This window comes from Prunus mume, linkage group LG6 (genome assembly GCF_029339155.1).
Source record: "Prunus mume cultivar Tortuosa linkage group LG6, ASM2933915v1, whole genome shotgun sequence".
Taxonomy (NCBI): Eukaryota; Viridiplantae; Streptophyta; class Magnoliopsida; order Rosales; family Rosaceae; genus Prunus; species Prunus mume.
In genome coordinates, this window is record NC_142703.1 from 11,022,717 (window position 1) to 11,041,529 (window position 18,813).

Here is an 18,813-nt window from a genome sequence, read left to right on the forward strand (position 1 = left end):
GCAGTTGGAAAGGAGCATTTATCCCAAATCTTCTCATTTACAATATCCAATCATGAATAAAACCAAAAAGTCCACACATTATTATATTAACACCCTTATTCTGTTGCACATGAATTTTAATACAATCCCAAAATAAATACATAAATCATGAGGTTTAAACTCCCAAGCTATTTTGCCTAAGGCTCCACAATGATCTTCCCAGTGCATTGGCTATTGATTCTCTTAGCCCAAGCATCTTCAGCCTTGCTTAGAGAATGGTTTGAATCAATCAGTCTTGAGTTTTCCTTCCTTCACCAACTGAACAAGACAATCCAAGTTCTCAGCCTTGGCATTTATCATCAGTGGCACCAGCCTCTTCTCGGAGAAAGTGATTTTCTTTAGAAGAAAAGCAAACAAGGAACTTGCACCAGGAGTAAGGTCAATGACTTCCCTCTTGCACTCAAATTTGGCTCAAAAACTGACCAAGGAATGGCTGCGGATGCACTGTGGATCACGAAATCATATTTTCGACCCGACGGGCTCTTAAGAGCTTCCCCCTCAGTTGTCTTGTAGTCAAGAACCTCATCTGCCCCTAAGCTCTTCACCAATTCAATGTTTCTAGCTCCACAAGTGGCTGTTACATGAGTGTTTCCAAGCTTTGCTAGTTGGACTGCATAGAGACCAACACCGCCGGAGGCACCAGTGATCAGTATGTTCTTGAGCTGGCCAGTTCCATCAAGCTTGATCCCTGCGGCTTTGGTGAGAGCCTGGTGAGCTGAGAGACCAGCAACAGGCAAGCCTGCACCTTCAGCTGCTGAAACTTCAGGTGGCCTAGAAACTACTGATTTCTCTTTAGCCTGCAGCAAACTCAGCCAGCCCACCTCCATTCTATGACAAGAGACAAAAAAATGAGGCCTAAAATTAAGAAGCAGATAAATTTTATCTGTTAAACTTTTAACCATACACAAGTATATCTTCAAGCAAAGGTGAGTGGTGCTTACACTAAGTAAGGGCCACAACTTTGTCACCAACTTTGAACTTTTGAACTCCTTGTCCAACCTCTACAATCTCCCCAGCCACATCAGTAACTGTTTTCCATAATGCCATCATCAGCCAGAGATAACAAATCAAAAGCCTCCCAGCCTAAAACTTGAACATATATTGAATGCAGAAATCATAAAACAGGTCATCATTTTTCAGCTTAGGAACAATATTTGTTTCAGAATCCAACTAATCCATCTGCCTCAAAACTCACTCCCAACCAAGACTTCCACGTATGAATCAAATGTAAATGAGACATATATGAAACACAATATGAACTGTCATCCTAATTTCTTACAAATGTCACATAGGCTTATATCTGACATGTATACCAGAAAAAAAAATTGTGAAGTACAGACCACCGGCAAAGGAGAATTACCAGGAGTGTGAGGTAATTTGCTTGGGAGAAAAGGCCGTGCCATGCCTTTCTGAATTTTAAAATCACCTGGATTTAGACTTGCTGCTTCCACTTTCAGCAAAACCTCGTCTTTCTTCGGAGTGGGGATTGGAATCTCAACATGCTGCAACAAAACATAACAAAAGTATAACAGTTGATTAAGGTATAACTCTAGACATAGACAAGGAACACAAAAGGCCTAAAAGAAGCAAGCTGCAAAACAGCAAGAAACAAGTAGTACAGTGTCTCAGAGTCTTAAACCCATTTCTCTTTAAAGCAAGCAGCACAAGCAACTCTCTTCACCAGTTCAGCTCAACATTTTTCACTGGTTGTAAATTCTCTCCCTTTTTAGGATCTCAATTTCGAATATATTTTGATGCACTCAATTTGATATTGAGACGAATAGAATAGAAAATGTCAGAAGCAAAAAGAAATAAAAATTCAAAGACTTCTACAAGAACATTGGCAGAACACATGAAGGAAAAGGAGCATATAATCTAAGAACCTTTAAACCAGAAGGTCCTCCACCATAGCTTTTGTACTGGACTGCATGCATAAGCTTTGCCACCATGGCTTCCAAACTCGGAGACAGAGAATGCTAGAATTGTGAGAGACAAGTTTTTGCTGTGACAATGCAATACATTTATACCAATGAAAACATCATGTGAACTGCCATATATTATACTGTAACGTGTAGAGTTTATAAACTATTGTGCTCCTCAAATGTCAACCTATGAGGAATAATATTGGAGCATTTTGTTTGATTAATGATTGTCTCATAGTTTACAAATTTGAACTTGATTTAATAATTTAATAATTCTATGAAAATTTTATTCCAATCACATATAAAATAAGAACACAAGAGAATAAAGCAATTGTATTCTGAATTTGTTGTTCTATATTGCATATTTATCCACAATGGCTTGGCTTGTTTGCCAAGCAAAATCTAACTCAGAATTAATAAACATTAGTTCTTGTTCTTATTCTTAATTTGCAAAGGACTATTGGTACATTAATATTTTATGATGCAAACATCTTTTACAACCAATTAAGGAGGTATTTACACATAATCAGAGCATTCTCATATCCTAAAGCATCCTTGTAAATGTTCGTTAGTCACCATGGTAGAAATTATATCAGATAAACCATAAAAAACCTCTGGGAAATCTGTGAGTAACCCATCAAGCCAAGTCTTTGTTTTCTCCTTGAAATTTTCTTTCCTTTCTTTTACAAAATCAAAGAAAAACAGAGATTAGAACTATACAATCCCAAAATAAGTACATGAAGTTTACAATCCGAAGATACTTTATCTACTTAAGGCTCCACAATAATCTTCCCAATAGCATGCCCATCTATACTTTTACCCCAAGCATCTTCAACCTTGGCTAGAGCATGCTTTGAGTCAATCACTGTCTTGAGTTTTCCTTCTTTTACCAGCTTAACAAGATACTCCAGGTTCTCAGCCTTGGGATTCATGAGCAGCGGCACCAGCTGCTTCTTGGAGAAGGTGAGTGAGTTTAGTACCAAAGTAAGCAAGGCGCTTGGACCGAAAGTAATGTCTATAACCTTCCCTTCTGCACTTAAATTAGGTTCAAAACTTGACCAAGGAGTGCCGGTTGCACAGTGTATCACGGCATCATATTTTCGACCAGATGGACTCTTAAGAGCTGCTCCTTCTGGGGTCTTGTAGTCAAGAACCTCGTCTGCCCCTAAGCTCTTCACCAAATCAATGTTCCAAGCTCCACAAGTGGCTGTGACATGGTTGTTTCCAAGCTTTGCTAGTTGGACTGCATAGTGACCTACACCACCAGAGGCAGCGGTAACAAGTATGTTCTTGAGCTCACCAGTTCCATCAAGCTTGATATTTGCAGCTTGAGTGAGAGCCTGGAGAGCTGTAAGACCGGCAATAGGTAATCCCGCGCCTTCAGCTGCTGAAACTTCAGGGGGCCTAGAAACTGTCAATCTCTCACTAGCCACAGCATACTCAGCCAATCCACCTCCATTCTTTCAAAATATATAATATGACAACAGAGATAAAGCAAGGCAGAGATTATATCAGAAATAAACACATGAGTTTTGTATGTGAAACTTCTAACCAGAAGGAATAAATTGAGCACTTACAAAATAGTTTAGCAATGCCACAACTTTTTCACCTTCTTTGAACTTTTTGACTCCTTGTCCGGCATCTATAACCTCTCCAGCAACATCATTAACTGTTTTCGACAATCTCATCAGCCAAACTTAACAAACCAGCCTACCTGCCTATGACTCAAAGACATCTTATGCACATAAATTACAGAACAACTCATCTTTTTCTGCATAGAATAGAAACTATATTCATCTTTACAGACCACAAGCAAAACAGAATTACCAGGTATGTGAGGGAATTTGCCTGGGAAAACAGGCCACAATATCCCTTTCTGAATTTTCCAATCAGATGGATTTAGACTAGCTGCTTCCAATTTCAGAACAACCTCATCTTTTTTTGGAGTGGGCAATGGAACTTCTACATGCTGCAACAAACATAAAAATCTATGAGGCATCCTTGGGCATCTTTAAATTGTCATCCAGAAGAGGGTTTTCAGATACTTTGCCTAACCCAGAGACCTTCATCCATCTGACAAATAAGGGCATATTAGCACAGACAAATAGAAATGTCTCAAAAGTCTCAAAGTCCCTTGGCTTAATTGCTTTTTAAAGCAATCAGCAAAACAAAACAAGTACATATTTCCAGCACCAAGAAATCTTTTCACAACTTCAATTCTACTATGAAACATTTCCTTGCTGGTGGTTCATTCTCTCTCAAAATATAATAGTGATGGAAAATTGAACAAAAAGAGCAGATAAATAAAGAACCTTTAAACCAGAAGCTCCTCCACCATAACAGTTGTACTGAACTGCATGCATAAGTTTGGGCGCCATGGCTGCCATTATCGGAGACAGAGAGATTAATGAGAGTGGTGAGAATGAAATTTTTGCGGCACCATCAATTGTTATTCTGTGACTTGCTGAATTTATCAATTGTTAGAAAATTTTGGTTCTCCTCAGAAGTCAACGATGAGGTTTGAGCATTTTGTTTGATTAAGGATTATTTCATAGTATAAAATTGAACTCTCCACAGTACAATAATGCTATAAAAATTATATTCCAATTCATACGTAAAAAAACAAGAACACAGAGAGATTAATTAAAGAAAGCAATTGAATATCCTAAGTGTAATTTTGTCTCATATATGAGGCAGCTTCACATTGTACTGAACAAATAATCACAAATATAAGCAGTGCAATAAAAAATGAGTGGTGATTTCCTCACTCCTTTTTCTCTTATTTTATCCACTTACACTACTTTTTTATAACTAAAAAATGAGTGTAAGTGGATAAAATAGGAGTGGGGAAATCATTGCCCTAAAAAATACTACGGTCAATCGCGTGTTCCTAATTTCGAGCTGTTAATGTATCTAGGCCTTATTGTAAATCCACGCGCTTCTATGACCTAAGTGTGTGACTGACTGTAGCACTCCTCTGAGGCAACATGGGAGACCCTCACACATAGCATGAAATACAACAAATTACCCACAAAAAATGGTTCTTAATTATTTATTAGTTATTCCTATACCTTTTCAAGTAATCTAAGACAGATTTTTAGTTGGCATGATGCTTTTCGAAATCTCAAAATTGATACACATTTGTTCATATACTTTATGAGCTACACATCTTTTACAACCAATTGAAGAGGTATTTGCAAATAATCAAGCATTCTCTGCAACATATCCAAAAGCATCCTTGAAATTGTTCCACAAATCAGCCACTATGGTAAAAACCATCTCAGACAACCCTTCAGAAACCTCTGGAACATCTGTGAGCAACCCATCAAGTGAAGTCTTTGTTTTCTCCATGAGATCTCCAATCGCAGAAGTTGTAACTACAGCAGACCCTGTGAAAATTTCTTTTAGATAATCAAAGATAGTAGAAATTAGAGCACTTATTGCTTCCATTACAAGGCCCACAAAGTACTCAGAACATGACTTAATGACCTCTGTGACTTGTTGTAATGTGCCATGGATGGCTTGGCCTGGTCCTCTGAATCCATGGATCAACAGCACCAGAATATGGGCGGTACCAGAGAAGATCAACCACGAAACCAAGTTCGATATGAAGCTCAATGCAAAGAAGATGAGTTTGAGAAGGAACACAACCATTTTTGTTGATTGGTTTGAGTCTTGGGATAGCAAGCAGTGAAGGAAACAACTTGGTTTGTTATATATATATATGTGTGTACAGAGTTGAGGTCACAAGTTTACTAATGAAATGGGACCATTAGTTTAATTTGTCTGTTCTAGTTTTATAAGGAGCAGTTGTTGTATCACCATCTTCTGGGAAATTTCAATGTCATTAAGAAATAACATTGGAGCTTTCTTAGAGACTGATTCTAACTAAAGATAATACTAATTAATTAAGTAAAAAAGGGTTTTCAAAGTTATGTTGCTGGGATTTCCACGTCTGTGGATAGTTCTCTTATATCTGCTTATAAATTAATCCACTCCCTTGACTTTGAGAGTCAAATGAGAGAGAGTCTTACCCAAAACATAATTCAATCAAGTGGGTGTTTGCAACTAAGTAATTATGAGTTGTCTCACACATAATGTAAGCCATGGAGCAACAGAAACATCTGAAATACTGTCAAATACTACTAACAGTTGAAAATGAACATTTAGTCCCAAACCTTCTCATTTACAATATCCAATGATGCATAAAACCAAAAAGAAAAAGAAAAATCCACACACTATTAAATACCTTATTCTTTTGTACATGAGATTTTATTCTTTTGTAAATGAGGTTTACTACAATTGCAAAAAGTTTCATGAAGTTTACAATCCTAGGAAATTTTGTCTACTCAAGGCTCCACAATGATCTTCCCAGTGCATTGGGTATTGATTCTTTTAGCCCAAGCATCTTCAGCCTTGCTCAGAGGGTAGTTTGAGTCAATTACTGTCTTGAGTTTTCCTTCCTTGGCCAACTTAACAAGACAATCCAAGTTCTCAGCCTTGGCACTTATAGCCAGTAGCACCAGCTTCTTCTTGGAGAAAGTGATTTTCTTCAGAACAAAAGTAAACAGATTACTTGCACCAATAGTAAGGTCTATTACCTTCCCTCTTGCACTCAAATTTGCCTCGAAGACTGACCAGGGAATGGCTGATGATGCACTGTGGATCACAACATCATATTTTCGACCTGACGGGCTCTTCAGGGATGCCCCTTCAGGTGTTTTGTAGTCAAGAACCTCATCTGCCCCTAAGCTCTTCACCAATTCAATGTTCCGAGCTCCACAGGTGGCTGTAACATGAGTGTTTCCAAGCTTTGCTAGTTGGACTGCATAGAGACCAACACCACCGGCGGCACCAGTAATCAGTATGTTCTTCAGCTGGCCAGTTCCATCAAGCTTGATCATTGCATCCTTGGTGAGAGCCTGGTGAGCTGTGAGACCAGCCATAGGTAAGCCTGCACCTTCAGCTGCCGAAACTTCAGGAGGCCTAGCAACTACTAGTTTCTCTTTAGCTACAGCAAACTCAGCCAGTCCACCTCCATTCTATCAACATGCAACAGTTCATATGATCAGTAACAGAAACAGAGGTTTTATATCTTCAAACCAAGGCATCATGATTGGAATAAAATGAGCACTTACACCAAAGCTCAGTAATGCCACAACTTTGTCTCCCACTTTGAACTTCTTGACTCCTTGTCCAACCTCTACTATCTCTCCGGCTACGTCGGTAACTGTTCCCCATAATGTCATCAGCCAAAGTTAACGTTAACAAATCAACCAACCGGCCTAAGATTCGAAGACACTGAATGCATAAATCACAAAACTGATGTCATCTTTGTAGTTGCTCATATGGGTACCCAAAAAGCATTTAAAATTGTTTATTTTTATAGTTACCACTGATTGGGGCAGCATAAGCGGACGATGGTTTGCTAACATGTTCGTGGACTGAAAAGTTATTCACTCAGTAACTCTCAATTACAAGCCAGTATGTGCTGTTGTGTCCTAATTTCTGTTTACAAATGTCGAATAAGCATAAATCTGACATACTAACAAGGCATTGTCTAGCAAAGAAAAAATTGTTAAGTGCAGACCACTGGAAAAAGAGAGTTACCAGGTGTGTGAGGCAATTTGCGTGGGATAAAAGGGCGCACCAGGCCTTTCTGAATTTTAAAATCACTTGGATTCAGACTAGCTGCTTCTGTTTTCAGCAAAACTTCATCTTTCTTCAGAGAGGGGATTGGAATCTCAACATGCTGCAACAAAAACAACACATATAACAGTTTACTAAGGCAGCTCCAAAACAGCAAGAAACCAATACAGGGAAGGACAAAGAAAACCAGAAAAACCAAGCAAGGCTAACAATATAGAACAAAGTCTAAAAGAAACAAGTAGTCCAATGTCTCAAAGTCTTAAAAGCCCCGTCCCATGGCTGTATTGCTCTTTAAGCAAGCAGCACAAACAACTACATATTCACAGCACCAAAAAGTATTTCCACAAGTTCAGATCAACCATGATACACTTTCTCTTTAGCATATTAATATCAGACATATTTTTTATGCAGTAAACTCTTAAAATAACTAAATGTGAAACTAAGATGTCAGAAGCAAAAATAAAAAAACAAAAAACAAAAATCCAGGAATCCTACAAAAGCATTGGTAAAAAAAATATAAAGAAAAGGAGCAGATTCACAAGGAACCTTTAAACCAAAAGGTCCTCCACCATAGCTTTTGTACTGAACCGCATGCATAAGCTTTGCCGCCATGGCTGCCAAACTCCGAGACTCAGAGGGTGAGAATTGTGAGGGAGAAATTTTTTAAATGCACCACCAAGTGAACCCTATCTATATACCAACGCCCCCCATCATGTGAACTGCATATATTATACTGCAATTTGCTCAGTTTATAAATTGTTGGAAAACTTCGTGCCGCATGAGAAGTCAACCTTCAAAATTGTTGTATTGCAACCTTTGTGTGATTGATGATTATCTCATTTACAAAATTGAACTTTTTGATTTGTCAGTACAGTAATCTATGAAAATAGTAGTTCAATCACATATAAAATAATAACAGATTTAGAATAAAGCCATTGTATTCAGAACTTGTTGTTCTATATGTATCTATAGGGCTTGACTTGGTCATCAAGCAAAATCTAACCCAGCCGCAGACTATATTCCAGAATCTCCTCTACCATAACTTTGGTTTGCTTAATTAGTCAACCTTGAGGTTTGAGCAATTTGTTTGATTAAAGGGTTATTTCATAGTATAAAATAATGTTAGGAAAATTATATTCCAAATCATACATATAAAACAAGAACACAGAGAGAACAAAGCTAACAATTGAATATCCTATGTTTGTAATTTGGTCTCATACTTGGGCCATCTTCACATTGCACTGACAAATCCTCACACATACAAGCAATCAAGTACGACCGTGAATCTAGTGCTACTATTTCTAGATGTTAATTTATGTAGACCCTGTAGTAGAATCCACATGCATTTATGGTTAGAAATCACTTAAGCGGGTGAATGATTGACTGTAGCACTCCTCCAATGTAACATGGGGGTTCAAGTTAACCCCCACACATAGCATGAAATACAACGAATTACCCGCAAAGTTGGTTCTTCCTATACCTTTTCTAGTAATCTAAGACAGTGTTAGTTGGTATGATGATCTCAAATGTTATACACATTTGTTCTTACACATTTTTACAACCAATTGAAGAGGTATGTACAAAAATAATCAAGCATTCTCCGCAACATATCCAAAAGCATCCCTGCAATTGTTCCACAAATCAGCCACCATGGTAAAAATCATCTCAGAAACCTCTGGGAAATCAGTGAGCAACCCGTCAAGCAATTCAAGCGAAGTCTTTGTTTTCTCCATGAGATCTCCAATTGCAGAAGTGGTAACTCCAGCAGACCCTGTGACACTTTGTTTTAGATAATCAAAGAAAGCTGAGACTAGAGCACTTATTGCTTCCAATACAAGGCCCACAAAGTACTCAGAACATGACCTGATGACCTCTGTGACTTGTTGTAATGTGCCATGGATGGCTAGGCCTGGTGCTCTGAATCCATGGATTAATAATACTAGAACACGAGCAGTAGCAGAGAAGATCAAGCCCAAAACCAAGCTCGATACGAAGCTCAATGCAAAGAAGATGAGTTTGAAAAGGAACACAACCATTTTTGCTGATTGGTTTGAGTCTTTTTGCAGGCAGCAGAGATTATATATATGTACGTGTTTGATTGAACCTTGAACAGAGTTGACGTCACAAAGGTTATAGCTTATACGCCATGTTAATTGTTTACCGGTGAAATGGGAAACCCATATTAGTTTAATTTGTTTGCGTGTAATTTTTATAAGAAGCAATTGTTGTATCATCAGCTTCTGGGAAATTTCGAACTCATTAAGAAATAAGAATGGAACTTTTTCAATGACCGATTCTAACTAAAGCTAAAGAAAATAGTAATTAATTGAATCAATTAAATTCAAATTCATATATATCGCTTACCCAAAACACAATTAACTAAGTATTAATCTGCGGTTTTGGATCCAAGATTAAATCAAACTTTATTTGTTACCTTAATGTAAGCAATGGAGAAACAGAAACATGTCTGAATTACTGTTACATGTAATTAAAGTATTCCATGATTGCTCAACACTTGAGCATCTCTTCTTTGCCTTCATTCGGGTGAACATGTTGAAAAAGATTTGTGCACAGAATTCAACTGATTTTCACAAGAAACTTCCAAAATCCAAAATGACAATTAACCCAGAAGAGATTTCAAGAAATGGCATCAGCCCCCATACGTGGTCTTACGACTATGGTTAACAAATTTAATGGGTAAAATGAGTCATGTTGTGTTATTCGTTATTTATCTTAGTCGTGCTTAACTGGCATATTCAGATTGAGCTAATTTTCACTCGACACAAACATGTCATACCACAGGCCCGCAAAAACCCGTTAGGCAGGTGATTAGAATGTGTCAAAAAAATTTGGCAAAAATATAGCAGTGGTTACTTTTAGTCCCTCATCTCCCCCCCACCCCAACAACCACCTTTCTCTCCCTCTCTCTCCTCCAGCCACCCTTCACAGACCTAACCCCACAAATTCGCCGCCGACCCACCCCCACAGACCCACTCCGACCTCGACCCACTCTCTCCTTCTCTCATTTTCTTCCTTCCTCTGTTCATCAACCCCCTCATCCTCCCAACCTTTTTCATCGATTGGTCTTCCTCAATCGATTGAACAATATAAACAAAACCCCAAAGGATTCATTGGAGAGAGAGAGAGTTGTAGTTGGGTTTGGGTAGAATGAGGTGGTGACTAGGTAAAAGTCTTATTTGCCCTTAAAATTTGATATGAATTTCTCAATTTGCCCTTAATTTTGACAGAAAATTTAACAGAATTGAAGGAATGACGAGTGGTGCAATGCAATATCTAAATGAAGGATGACCATAACAATTTTTTAGGTTGAGGGACGAAAAGTAAAGTGAGGTCTTATTTGAGGGATCATTGCTACAATTTTGCGAAGTTTTTATCTTTTTTGGTCTGACAATTGTCAAAGTTGACTAGTAATTGCAAATTGGTGCATTATTCATATATTCATATAATAACACTAAAGCGTATACTAGATTCGAAAAGACAGATGTTCACAAAATAATTGTAATTAACAGCATAATTGTAAGGATAATTGCAATAGAACCCAGATTTAATATTACGTAAAAAATGCATATGACACATTAATAAAATTATTTGAACTGGGAGTTTTTAAACTTGCAAGATGCTTTTGGAGAAAGCAATCTTGACCTATTTACAAGTTACTTGCAGAGTCAAGATTTCATCAAATATTATTGCATTGCATGCTGTAACTTGTAAGCATCAATTCCACAAGTTCAAATTGTTCACTCAAGATAAGAGTTGCCTCACACATCTGATTTACTGTCAAAAGATAACCACACATTGCTAGTACAATATTGGCGACTCCGTTCCATTGCAACTTGGCTCTGGTCGCAGAGGCTGCTGCTGGCCTTTGTGCTCTCAAGTTTGCTCTTAATCATAATTTCACCAACATTATCCTTGAGACAGATTCGAAGATTTTGGTGGAAGGAGTTAGAGGTGGAGGAAAAAATGGTGTTTGGGCTATCCAACCACTTCTGGATGAGTTTAAGAAGATCTCTGTGTGTTTTAGATCGGTTCTTTGGAGCTGGGTGCCAAGGAATTTGAACAGCGCACATGGCTGCAGCGATTGGAATCAGAGCGGAGCAACTGGAAAGTTGGGCTGTCAGGCCACCTCCGTCTCTTGTGGGAGTTTTACTATCTGATGGCCTCCCTTGTCCTCCAGGGAGGTTTTCATAAATTATTGTTGATTTAGTTTTGCTCTTTTGTGACTTAGGCTATTTGTCTCGGCTCTCTGTTTGGAGCTTAGTTTAGCCTTTGTCTTGTTTGTTGTGTTTTGTTGGCGCTGTTTAGGCGTTTTGTTAATGAAGATCTTATTCAGACCAAAAAAAAAAAAAAAATTGCTAGTACAATATTCTTCTATTGCACATGAAGTTAACGAGGTAGTCCAGATTCTCACCTTTGGGATTTATGATCAATCACGCCAGCTCTTTCCTGGAGAAGCTGAGTGTCTGCAGAACACAATTGATCAAGGTACTTGGGCCGGAAGTAAGGTCTATAACCTTCCCATTTGCACTCAAATTTGGCTAGCTTCAGCTTTTTTAGAACTTAGGCCATTTTGATCAATTCTTTGTAGGGCCGTAGTTGGCCTTGAGATCTTTAGTTTCAGGGCATCATGAGGTAAGGCACATTCTTTTGTATTTTGTCTTGAGCTCCATTGGAGTCTCTGTTGGATTTCAGGGGACCCTCTGAACTGAATTGCAAGTTCACTGCAGCAATACTCGAAATGTTTTCCTTGTGCAGTCGATTGTTTTAATGATAGATAGAGATGGCCTCTATTAGATCTCTCATTGCAGTTAGTGTGGTTCTAAACAGACCTCAGAAAAATGCACATTGTTGTTGTCATCCTTAAAGATTTTCCTGGGCTAATAAGGGAGCTGCTGATTAGAAAGAGCAAAATGAGCCTGGATTCGTAGTAAGAACTGAAGTTTATAAAATCCCAATATATTTACTCTTAACTCTTAAGTCTCCACAATGATCTTCCCAATAGCATAGCCATCAGTTTTCCAAGCCCAAGCATCTTCAGCCTTGCTCAGATGGTGCTTTGAGTCAACCAAAGTCTTGAGCTTTCCTTCCTTCATCAACTCAACAAGATAGTCCAGATTCTCACCTTTGGGATTTATGATCAATGGCACCAGCTGTTTCCTGGAGAAGCTGAGTCTCTGCAGAACAATAGTGATCCAGGTACTTGGCCTGGAAGTAAGGTCTATAACCTTCCCATTTGCACTCAAATTCGGCTCAAAAGTCGACCAAGGAATGCCTGCTGATGCACAGTGGATCACAACATCATATTTTCGACCGGATGGTCTCTTGAGAGCAGCCCCATCAGGGGTCTTGTAGTCAAGAACCTCATCTGCCCCTAGGCTCTTGACAATGTCAATGTTACGAGCACCGCAAGTGGCAGTAACATGAGTGTTTCCAAGCTTGGCTAGCTGGACTACATAGTGCCCGACACCACCAGAGGCGCCGGTGATCAGTATGTTCTTGAGCTGGCCAGTTCCATCAAGCTTGATCCCTGCAGCTTTGGTGAGAGCCTGGTGAGCTGTGAGGCCGGAACTAGGCAAGCCTGCACCTTCAGCTGCTGAAACTTCTGGGGGCCTAGCAGATGTTATAAATGTCTCACTAGCTATGGCAAACTCAGCTAATCCACCTCCATTCTGTCAATATGTGTAAAATCACATCAAACACAAACTGAGGCTTTATTGATGGTATATATGTCAGTAAAAAAAAAAATGAATTTATATATTTGAAACTTACTATAAAGTTTAGCATTGCCACAACTTTGTCGCCCTCTTTAAATTTTTCAACTCCTTGTCCAACCTCTACAACCTCTCCAGCCACATCAACAGCTGTTCCGGATAATATCAGCCAAAGTTAACAATCCAAATGAATGCATAAATCAGAAAACAACTAATTCTCCAGCTAATCCATCTACCCAACAACACTGCTCATTTTTATATTTACGAATCGATGAATCAATTAACTATATTAGACAGATAAATTAGCCCAATCGACTATTGTTTGGGATAGAAGCAGAGGTTTGGTTGCTACCATGATGCATGTTTTTGGACTGATTGCTATCATGATGCATGTTTTTGGACTGACTTTTTGTTCACTCGTCTATTGGTTTTTGCTTCACAAGCAAAGATCACTGAGGAATGTTCAATACGAAAATACAGACCAAAGGCAAAACAGAATTACCAGGTATGAAAGGGAATTTTCTTGGCAAAAGAGGCCGAAACACGCCTTTCTGAATTTTCCAGTCAGATGCGTTCAGGCTAGCCGCTTCCAGTTTCAGCAAAACCTCATCTTTCTTAGGACTGAGGATTGGAACCTTAACATGCTGCAAAAAAACATATATAACAATTTACCAAGATAGCTCCAGAATATGAGAGAATTCTACCCAAAAACACTGATAAAGAAAGCTGAAACAAACAGGAGTTAGCAGACGGATAAAGAACCTCTAAACCATCAGGCCCTCCACCATAGCTTTCATACACAACCGCATCCATAAGCCTTGCAGCCACGGATGCCGTAGCCGGAGTACCTTTAGAACTTGTCATCTTTTCACACAATAAATCGTTGAATTTAATTTATTTTTCGCCAGAGAATGATGTTTACATGGTACACTTAATTATAATAAATATGAATTGAGTGTCAAAACTGACAACTGACAAGTTTTAATATTACATTAGATTACTCGAAGTCAAGACACATTATACAAGGTTTGATCTGTCGACGCATGGGAAAAATATCCCACGTGTCATTGTGCCGGGGATAGCTGTGTCATTGTGTCATTAGTCAGGATAGTAAAAAGTGTTACTGCAGTTGCATGAGAGTTTCACTCCCTTAAAAGACATTGTTTGGAAACTTGTACTAAACCAGGAATTAGACTAGTCAATTTAATTTAATTAAGAAACCAGAGAAGAAGAGGCCGATGACCAAATAGCCTCAAAACATTACACTCATTTCAACTCAGAGGTACTAAATCCAACGTTTCATAGGTGGAAATGCTTGGAATCTGGAATGATTTCTACCATTTGATAAAAAGAACAGAACAAGAATCATTGAATATTGGCTAGGAATCAAAACTATATTTTATTTATAATCATGTACACTATACAACGGAAAATTACTGGGGGCTTGCATGGCTGGCGGAGCCAAAAACGCAGAATACGATCCTTGCTATTTACAAAGAAAATTTCACCCAAACCATATTGGGCAAAAGAAACTGTCATACCCACTAGTTAGTTCTCCTTAAGCTTATACACTGTCTCGATGCATTCTTCTGTGTCCCAAAGGAAAGAACCAAACGCAACAGCCTCCAAAACTAGCCTCTTCACACTTGAATATGAAGTTGAGATAACTTCATCGGTCTCGGGTGAATTCATGGTCCCATCATCCCCAAAAAGAGCACAACAGTGATTTTTAACTAAATTCACAGCCACCTCAGATCTCAGTTTTGCGCATCTCTGAAGTGTATCAGGATCAAACCCCATCACATAACAACTCAACTTTCCTTGTGTCTTTTCCAACCTACTTGACCCATTATAATTCGCTTGAATGTTGCCTATGCGACCAAAGAGGAGATTTTTCATTCCATTAGGACACATCTCCTGATAGTGAAGGGAGGTTCTATGACTCAGATGAAGGTCTTGGCTTTCCAGAGCTAGAATCCGATCCAGACGATGTCTTAATGAGGCAGATTTCAAAAAGTAGCCGTATAAGATGGAGGCCACGTATACTCGACCAAGCATTTGACGTGTGATCTTTGTCATTGCCCAATTGTCTGTGACACTAGAATTTACTCTCAAGCCAATGACTGTACTGACATGTTCCCTTATCATCTCCAAAATCTCAAAGCTGTAAAGGGACTCTAGCTCCCAGTCCTTTGAAGGCCATATCTCTAGTCTCCCATTGTAGATGCATCTAGAGAGCTTAGGAACCAAATGAACTTTGATCTCAGAAAACTTGTAAAAGATTAACAGGTACATTACATCTTCAACAACAATCTGGCACTCCTGCTCCTTCAGTTGCGCAATCCTCCTGACATTCAAGAATACCTTAAGTCAAAGAAATAGATGTGATTCTAAAGAAAATCTAATTGGAAAATCCAAATACGAAAGCTTCAACCCACCAAGAATTCCACGGAGTAGTTCACCAATTTACTTACTCTAATAAGGTAGTAAAAGGGTCGCTAGGCAAGAACACCCAGCAACATTACTGCAGTCACCGCCTACGTGCACAGGTACAAAGTGCATGTTAGGCATAGCAAGTGCATTCAAGAATGCCCTACTCAAATCAAAGATCATCATGGTGCTTCCTACACCGGCAAATTTAAAAGGTAACAACATAGCACATAAGCAACAAATTCATTATTAATGAACTGAAACCTCAATGAGCTTTCACATATCATTATTTATCACACAAACTTCTGCGAATAGTTTCTCTCAGGACAGGCAAAAATCTTAAGTGATGCCCAGTTCAGGGCAATCTAGCCATCCTTACAAACCTAATGACTTCCTAACTAAGAAACAACAAGGGAACCTCTCCATCCTCCAACACAGTCAATCATAGAGTCTATGAGTCAATCATTGAAGAAGTTCATCGTCCACACACAATTTTTTTAAACAGAGCAAAAAAGAAACGGCTTTGTAGAAAAACTCATATCACACAGCATTCTACAGAGAATCACTCATATCACACGGAAAACTACAGAGAAGCACTTGATTCTCTTGATAGAGCGCCAAATTACTATATAGTGAAAACCCATTATGTTCAAAACAATTGCTTATGAAATACTGAAGAAAGAAAAAAGTATGGAAAATTTGAACTTACTGTTTTTTACTCATTTGACAACAACAAAAAACTATTTTGTACTCATTAAGAGATTAACACTCAGAGGGATTGGATTATAGTTCTTGTATAACAGTTAAATTGCTTGAACCTAACATAAATTTTGAATTTGTATGAGAAGAAATAGGAATGAACACAAAAATTAAGACCTGAACGCAGGAAAATTAAATTAAAAAAATTTAAAGTGATGAGGTATAGGAAAAAACCTATGAAGGCAGGCCTCGTGAGAGGCAGCGCTCAGAGACATACGAGAGAGGGCGAGTTCTCGATCATCAGCCAACTTCTTGAGCTCCTGAGCCACCGCAAGGTGAAACAGCTGGGGGTGGTTCTGCAGAACGGTGCTGAGGTCCTTTCCGGGTCGGGTCCTCGGGTCGAGTGGCGAGTTGAGGCTGCTGAACTCGCAGTGACTCGCCCCGGCTCCGACGACGACGGTCAACGGCCTGAACCGCCTGGTCACCGACTGGAGGGCGGGCCTGGGAGCAAAACGGGGCGTTATGCGGGGCTTTAGGGTTGAGAGCGGGGAGATACAATGGTCCATCAACAATGTCTGGTGCTGAAATTGGGTGGAGAGACTGAGACTGAGAAAATTGAGAGGTTTTTGAAGAAGAAAAAGAATATATGGAAGGTTTTTGGATAGAGGTTCAGTGGTCGAATCAGAAACAGAGAGGGATTGGATAGCGTGCGGGGTCGGCAGTATGACTTTTGTTGGACCACGTGGCGTGATCTGGACCGTTGGGGTATAAAGGATAAGTTGATCTGTTGATGTGGGTATGGCCCACAAGCACATTGGTTCGGGCTTGTCTGTGGTTCCCACGTTGACCACTCACTTAACCCGAATGATTAGTTATTTGATAAGGATTAGGATAAGTAAAGTAATGCGATAAGCAGTAGGACAAGGTTTTTATATTTTATTCTTATTTTAATAGCTTATTGATTTGAAACCTAACCTAAAGATGCCCTTCTTTTTACCAACCTATCACAGACAACTAGTGAATTTCCCTCATCTTTTTCTTTTCTTTTTTTTATAATAAGAATTTGAAAATTTTACTTCATATGTTAAGAGTTTGGAATTCTGTCATGACTGGAGTTCTTCTTTCCGGTTGGTAACGGCTTTTTAAGTATTTTTTGTCCAAATAAATCTTTTCTAGCAACATTTCTTTTTTGAGATTAAAAATAAAAAAAGGTAGTATTTTATTGATAAGAGGAGTAGAAACAAGTACAAAAAATCAGGCCATGTCCTAAAGGTTTAGGCAAGCCTCTCTTCATACAAGGGTTCGGTCGTTGTTAACTAAGGTCATCTCCCAATGAGGGCTAATTCCTAAATTATAGCCCTAAATACCTAATAACCATCTTCAAGTGAGGGCTACTTAAAAAAAAGGAAAGGCTACACAAAAGGCCAATCTTTGGCCAACTTGGGCTAAATATTTGGATGGAGCCTAGTTGGCATCATCTAGTTGTTAGGTGACGTCAGCCACCTTTTTTTTTGTTATTATTTTTTTTTACCTACCTCATTCTTACATAATTTCTTACAACATCTTCATTCTTTTACAAACTATACTCCATCTTTTTCTATTTACATTAATTTTTAAGTTGTTTTTAAAACAAGACAAAGACTTGAACATGACACTGTATTGTCAATTATTATTAGTTACAAATACCAAAATATTTAATTAGGGGCGCGACGTGGAGAAAAAAATCTAATCAAAATCTATATAGTTAATCACGTGCCGACAAGTGGATGTCAAAAATCCTATTTCAAAATTTTTTAATCTTCTAAAATGTATTTTAAATAAATAACCTACCCTCTTATTGTCAAGTGGAAGAAAAAAATTGCCTTTAATAGAGCGCCCCGCGTCCCCCTAATGTCATATCTTATGTTAATCTAGCATATGTTATTCAACTCATGCTTTCCAGCTAAGATTCTTATTTAGAAATTCATTACATCATTCTCAGCAAAGTGGAGAGTGGGCCTTTTTTTTCTTCTGTGTCAGTTGCAATTTCTTTAAAAATAATCACAGATATCTATTTGATACTTAAGCAACAATTCAAACCAATTAATTATGATTAGATGACTAAATATTTGTTTAATTTGATATGCTTCTTTAAAGGATCTGCCCTTGTCAAATTCTCAGTCGTTTCCAAATTAGTGACCAAGTTTCCTTATAGGGTTAGAGGATGAAGAGCTTACTTCAAAGTTGCAGATAGATTGTAGTCTTTGTAACTTGGAAAGCACCAAATGACTGTCATCTTCCTATATATTTCCAAGCTTCCACACAACACATATGCTTACTTAGGTAACTGGTAAATATATGGA

General features: G+C 38.5%; 4 protein-coding genes and 1 pseudogene across 6 annotated transcripts; all 5 read right to left on the reverse strand.

The window, feature by feature from the left end:
* Nucleotides 1-93: 93 nt before the first annotated feature.
* LOC103342798 (chloroplast envelope quinone oxidoreductase homolog) lies at nt 94-2,007 on the reverse strand (annotated as a pseudogene). Its single transcript, XR_016127945.1, has 4 exons — nt 1,923-2,007; nt 1,400-1,541; nt 997-1,067; nt 94-894 (listed from the first exon to the last, which is right to left on the reverse strand). The product of XR_016127945.1 is annotated as a chloroplast envelope quinone oxidoreductase homolog (transcript).
* A 584-nt stretch (nt 2,008-2,591) lies between these two features.
* On the reverse strand, nt 2,592-4,611 carry LOC103342799 (chloroplast envelope quinone oxidoreductase homolog). Its single transcript, XM_008246452.3, has 4 exons — nt 4,274-4,611; nt 3,789-3,930; nt 3,539-3,630; nt 2,592-3,421 (listed from the first exon to the last, which is right to left on the reverse strand). Exons 1-4 carry the CDS (start codon nt 4,346-4,348, stop codon nt 2,732-2,734), a joined length of 999 nt encoding a protein of 332 aa, XP_008244674.2. The 5' UTR covers nt 4,349-4,611; the 3' UTR covers nt 2,592-2,731.
* Nucleotides 4,612-6,107: 1,496 nt separating this feature from the next.
* LOC103342800 (chloroplast envelope quinone oxidoreductase homolog) lies at nt 6,108-8,349 on the reverse strand. The gene is made up of 4 exons (XM_008246453.2): nt 8,157-8,349; nt 7,572-7,713; nt 7,100-7,191; nt 6,108-7,003 (listed from the first exon to the last, which is right to left on the reverse strand). The coding sequence occupies exons 1-4, from the start codon at nt 8,220-8,222 to the stop codon at nt 6,311-6,313; spliced, it is 993 nt and encodes a 330-aa protein (XP_008244675.1). The 5' UTR covers nt 8,223-8,349; the 3' UTR covers nt 6,108-6,310.
* A 4,178-nt stretch (nt 8,350-12,527) lies between these two features.
* On the reverse strand, nt 12,528-14,579 carry LOC103342846 (chloroplast envelope quinone oxidoreductase homolog). Its single transcript, XM_089054859.1, has 4 exons — nt 14,105-14,579; nt 13,845-13,986; nt 13,401-13,492; nt 12,528-13,300 (listed from the first exon to the last, which is right to left on the reverse strand). Exons 1-4 carry the CDS (start codon nt 14,204-14,206, stop codon nt 12,605-12,607), a joined length of 1,032 nt encoding a protein of 343 aa, XP_088910985.1. The 5' UTR covers nt 14,207-14,579; the 3' UTR covers nt 12,528-12,604.
* A 138-nt stretch (nt 14,580-14,717) lies between these two features.
* On the reverse strand, nt 14,718-17,140 carry LOC103342802 (phosphoserine aminotransferase, putative (DUF760)). 2 transcript variants are annotated; one of them, XM_008246455.2, is made up of 2 exons: nt 16,706-17,140; nt 14,718-15,689 (listed from the first exon to the last, which is right to left on the reverse strand). In XM_008246455.2, the coding sequence occupies exons 1-2, from the start codon at nt 17,035-17,037 to the stop codon at nt 14,891-14,893; spliced, it is 1,131 nt and encodes a 376-aa protein (XP_008244677.2). In that variant the 5' UTR covers nt 17,038-17,140; the 3' UTR covers nt 14,718-14,890. The 2 variants fall into 2 exon arrangements, 1 of the variants encoding a protein (XP_008244677.2); XR_016128039.1 differs by having other exon boundaries at nt 15,635-15,879; nt 16,706-16,847.
* Between the last annotated feature and the right edge of the window lie 1,673 nt (nt 17,141-18,813).

What these genes read in the sequence shown, in the direction of transcription:
- LOC103342799 (XM_008246452.3), bottom strand. Translation starts at nt 4,348, where the DNA reads ATGGCAGCCATGGCGCCCAAACTTATGCATGCAGTTCAGTACAACTGT. An exon ending in GAGGAGCTTCTGGTTTAAAG is followed by an intron (nt 3,931 to 4,273) that starts GTTCTTTATTTA and finishes TGTTTGTTGCAG; the next exon opens with CATGTAGAAGTTCCATTGCC. An exon ending in CAAATTCCCTCACATACCTG is followed by an intron (nt 3,631 to 3,788) that starts GTAATTCTGTTT and finishes TGTCGAAAACAG; the next exon opens with TTAATGATGTTGCTGGAGAG.
- LOC103342800 (XM_008246453.2), bottom strand. Translation starts at nt 8,222, where the DNA reads ATGGCGGCAAAGCTTATGCATGCGGTTCAGTACAAAAGCTATGGTGGA. An exon ending in GAGGACCTTTTGGTTTAAAG is followed by an intron (nt 7,714 to 8,156) that starts GTTCCTTGTGAA and finishes TTTTTGTTGCAG; the next exon opens with CATGTTGAGATTCCAATCCC. An exon ending in TGGCATTACTGAGCTTTGGT is followed by an intron (nt 7,004 to 7,099) that starts GTAAGTGCTCAT and finishes GCATGTTGATAG; the next exon opens with AATGGAGGTGGACTGGCTGA.
- LOC103342846 (XM_089054859.1), bottom strand. Translation starts at nt 14,206, where the DNA reads ATGACAAGTTCTAAAGGTACTCCGGCTACGGCATCCGTGGCTGCAAGG. An exon ending in AAAATTCCCTTTCATACCTG is followed by an intron (nt 13,493 to 13,844) that starts GTAATTCTGTTT and finishes TATCCGGAACAG; the next exon opens with CTGTTGATGTGGCTGGAGAG. An exon ending in TGGCAATGCTAAACTTTATA is followed by an intron (nt 13,301 to 13,400) that starts GTAAGTTTCAAA and finishes ACATATTGACAG; the next exon opens with AATGGAGGTGGATTAGCTGA.
- LOC103342802 (XM_008246455.2), bottom strand. Translation starts at nt 17,037, where the DNA reads ATGGACCATTGTATCTCCCCGCTCTCAACCCTAAAGCCCCGCATAACG. An exon ending in CACGAGGCCTGCCTTCATAG is followed by an intron (nt 15,690 to 16,705) that starts GTTTTTTCCTAT and finishes CTTGAATGTCAG; the next exon opens with GAGGATTGCGCAACTGAAGG.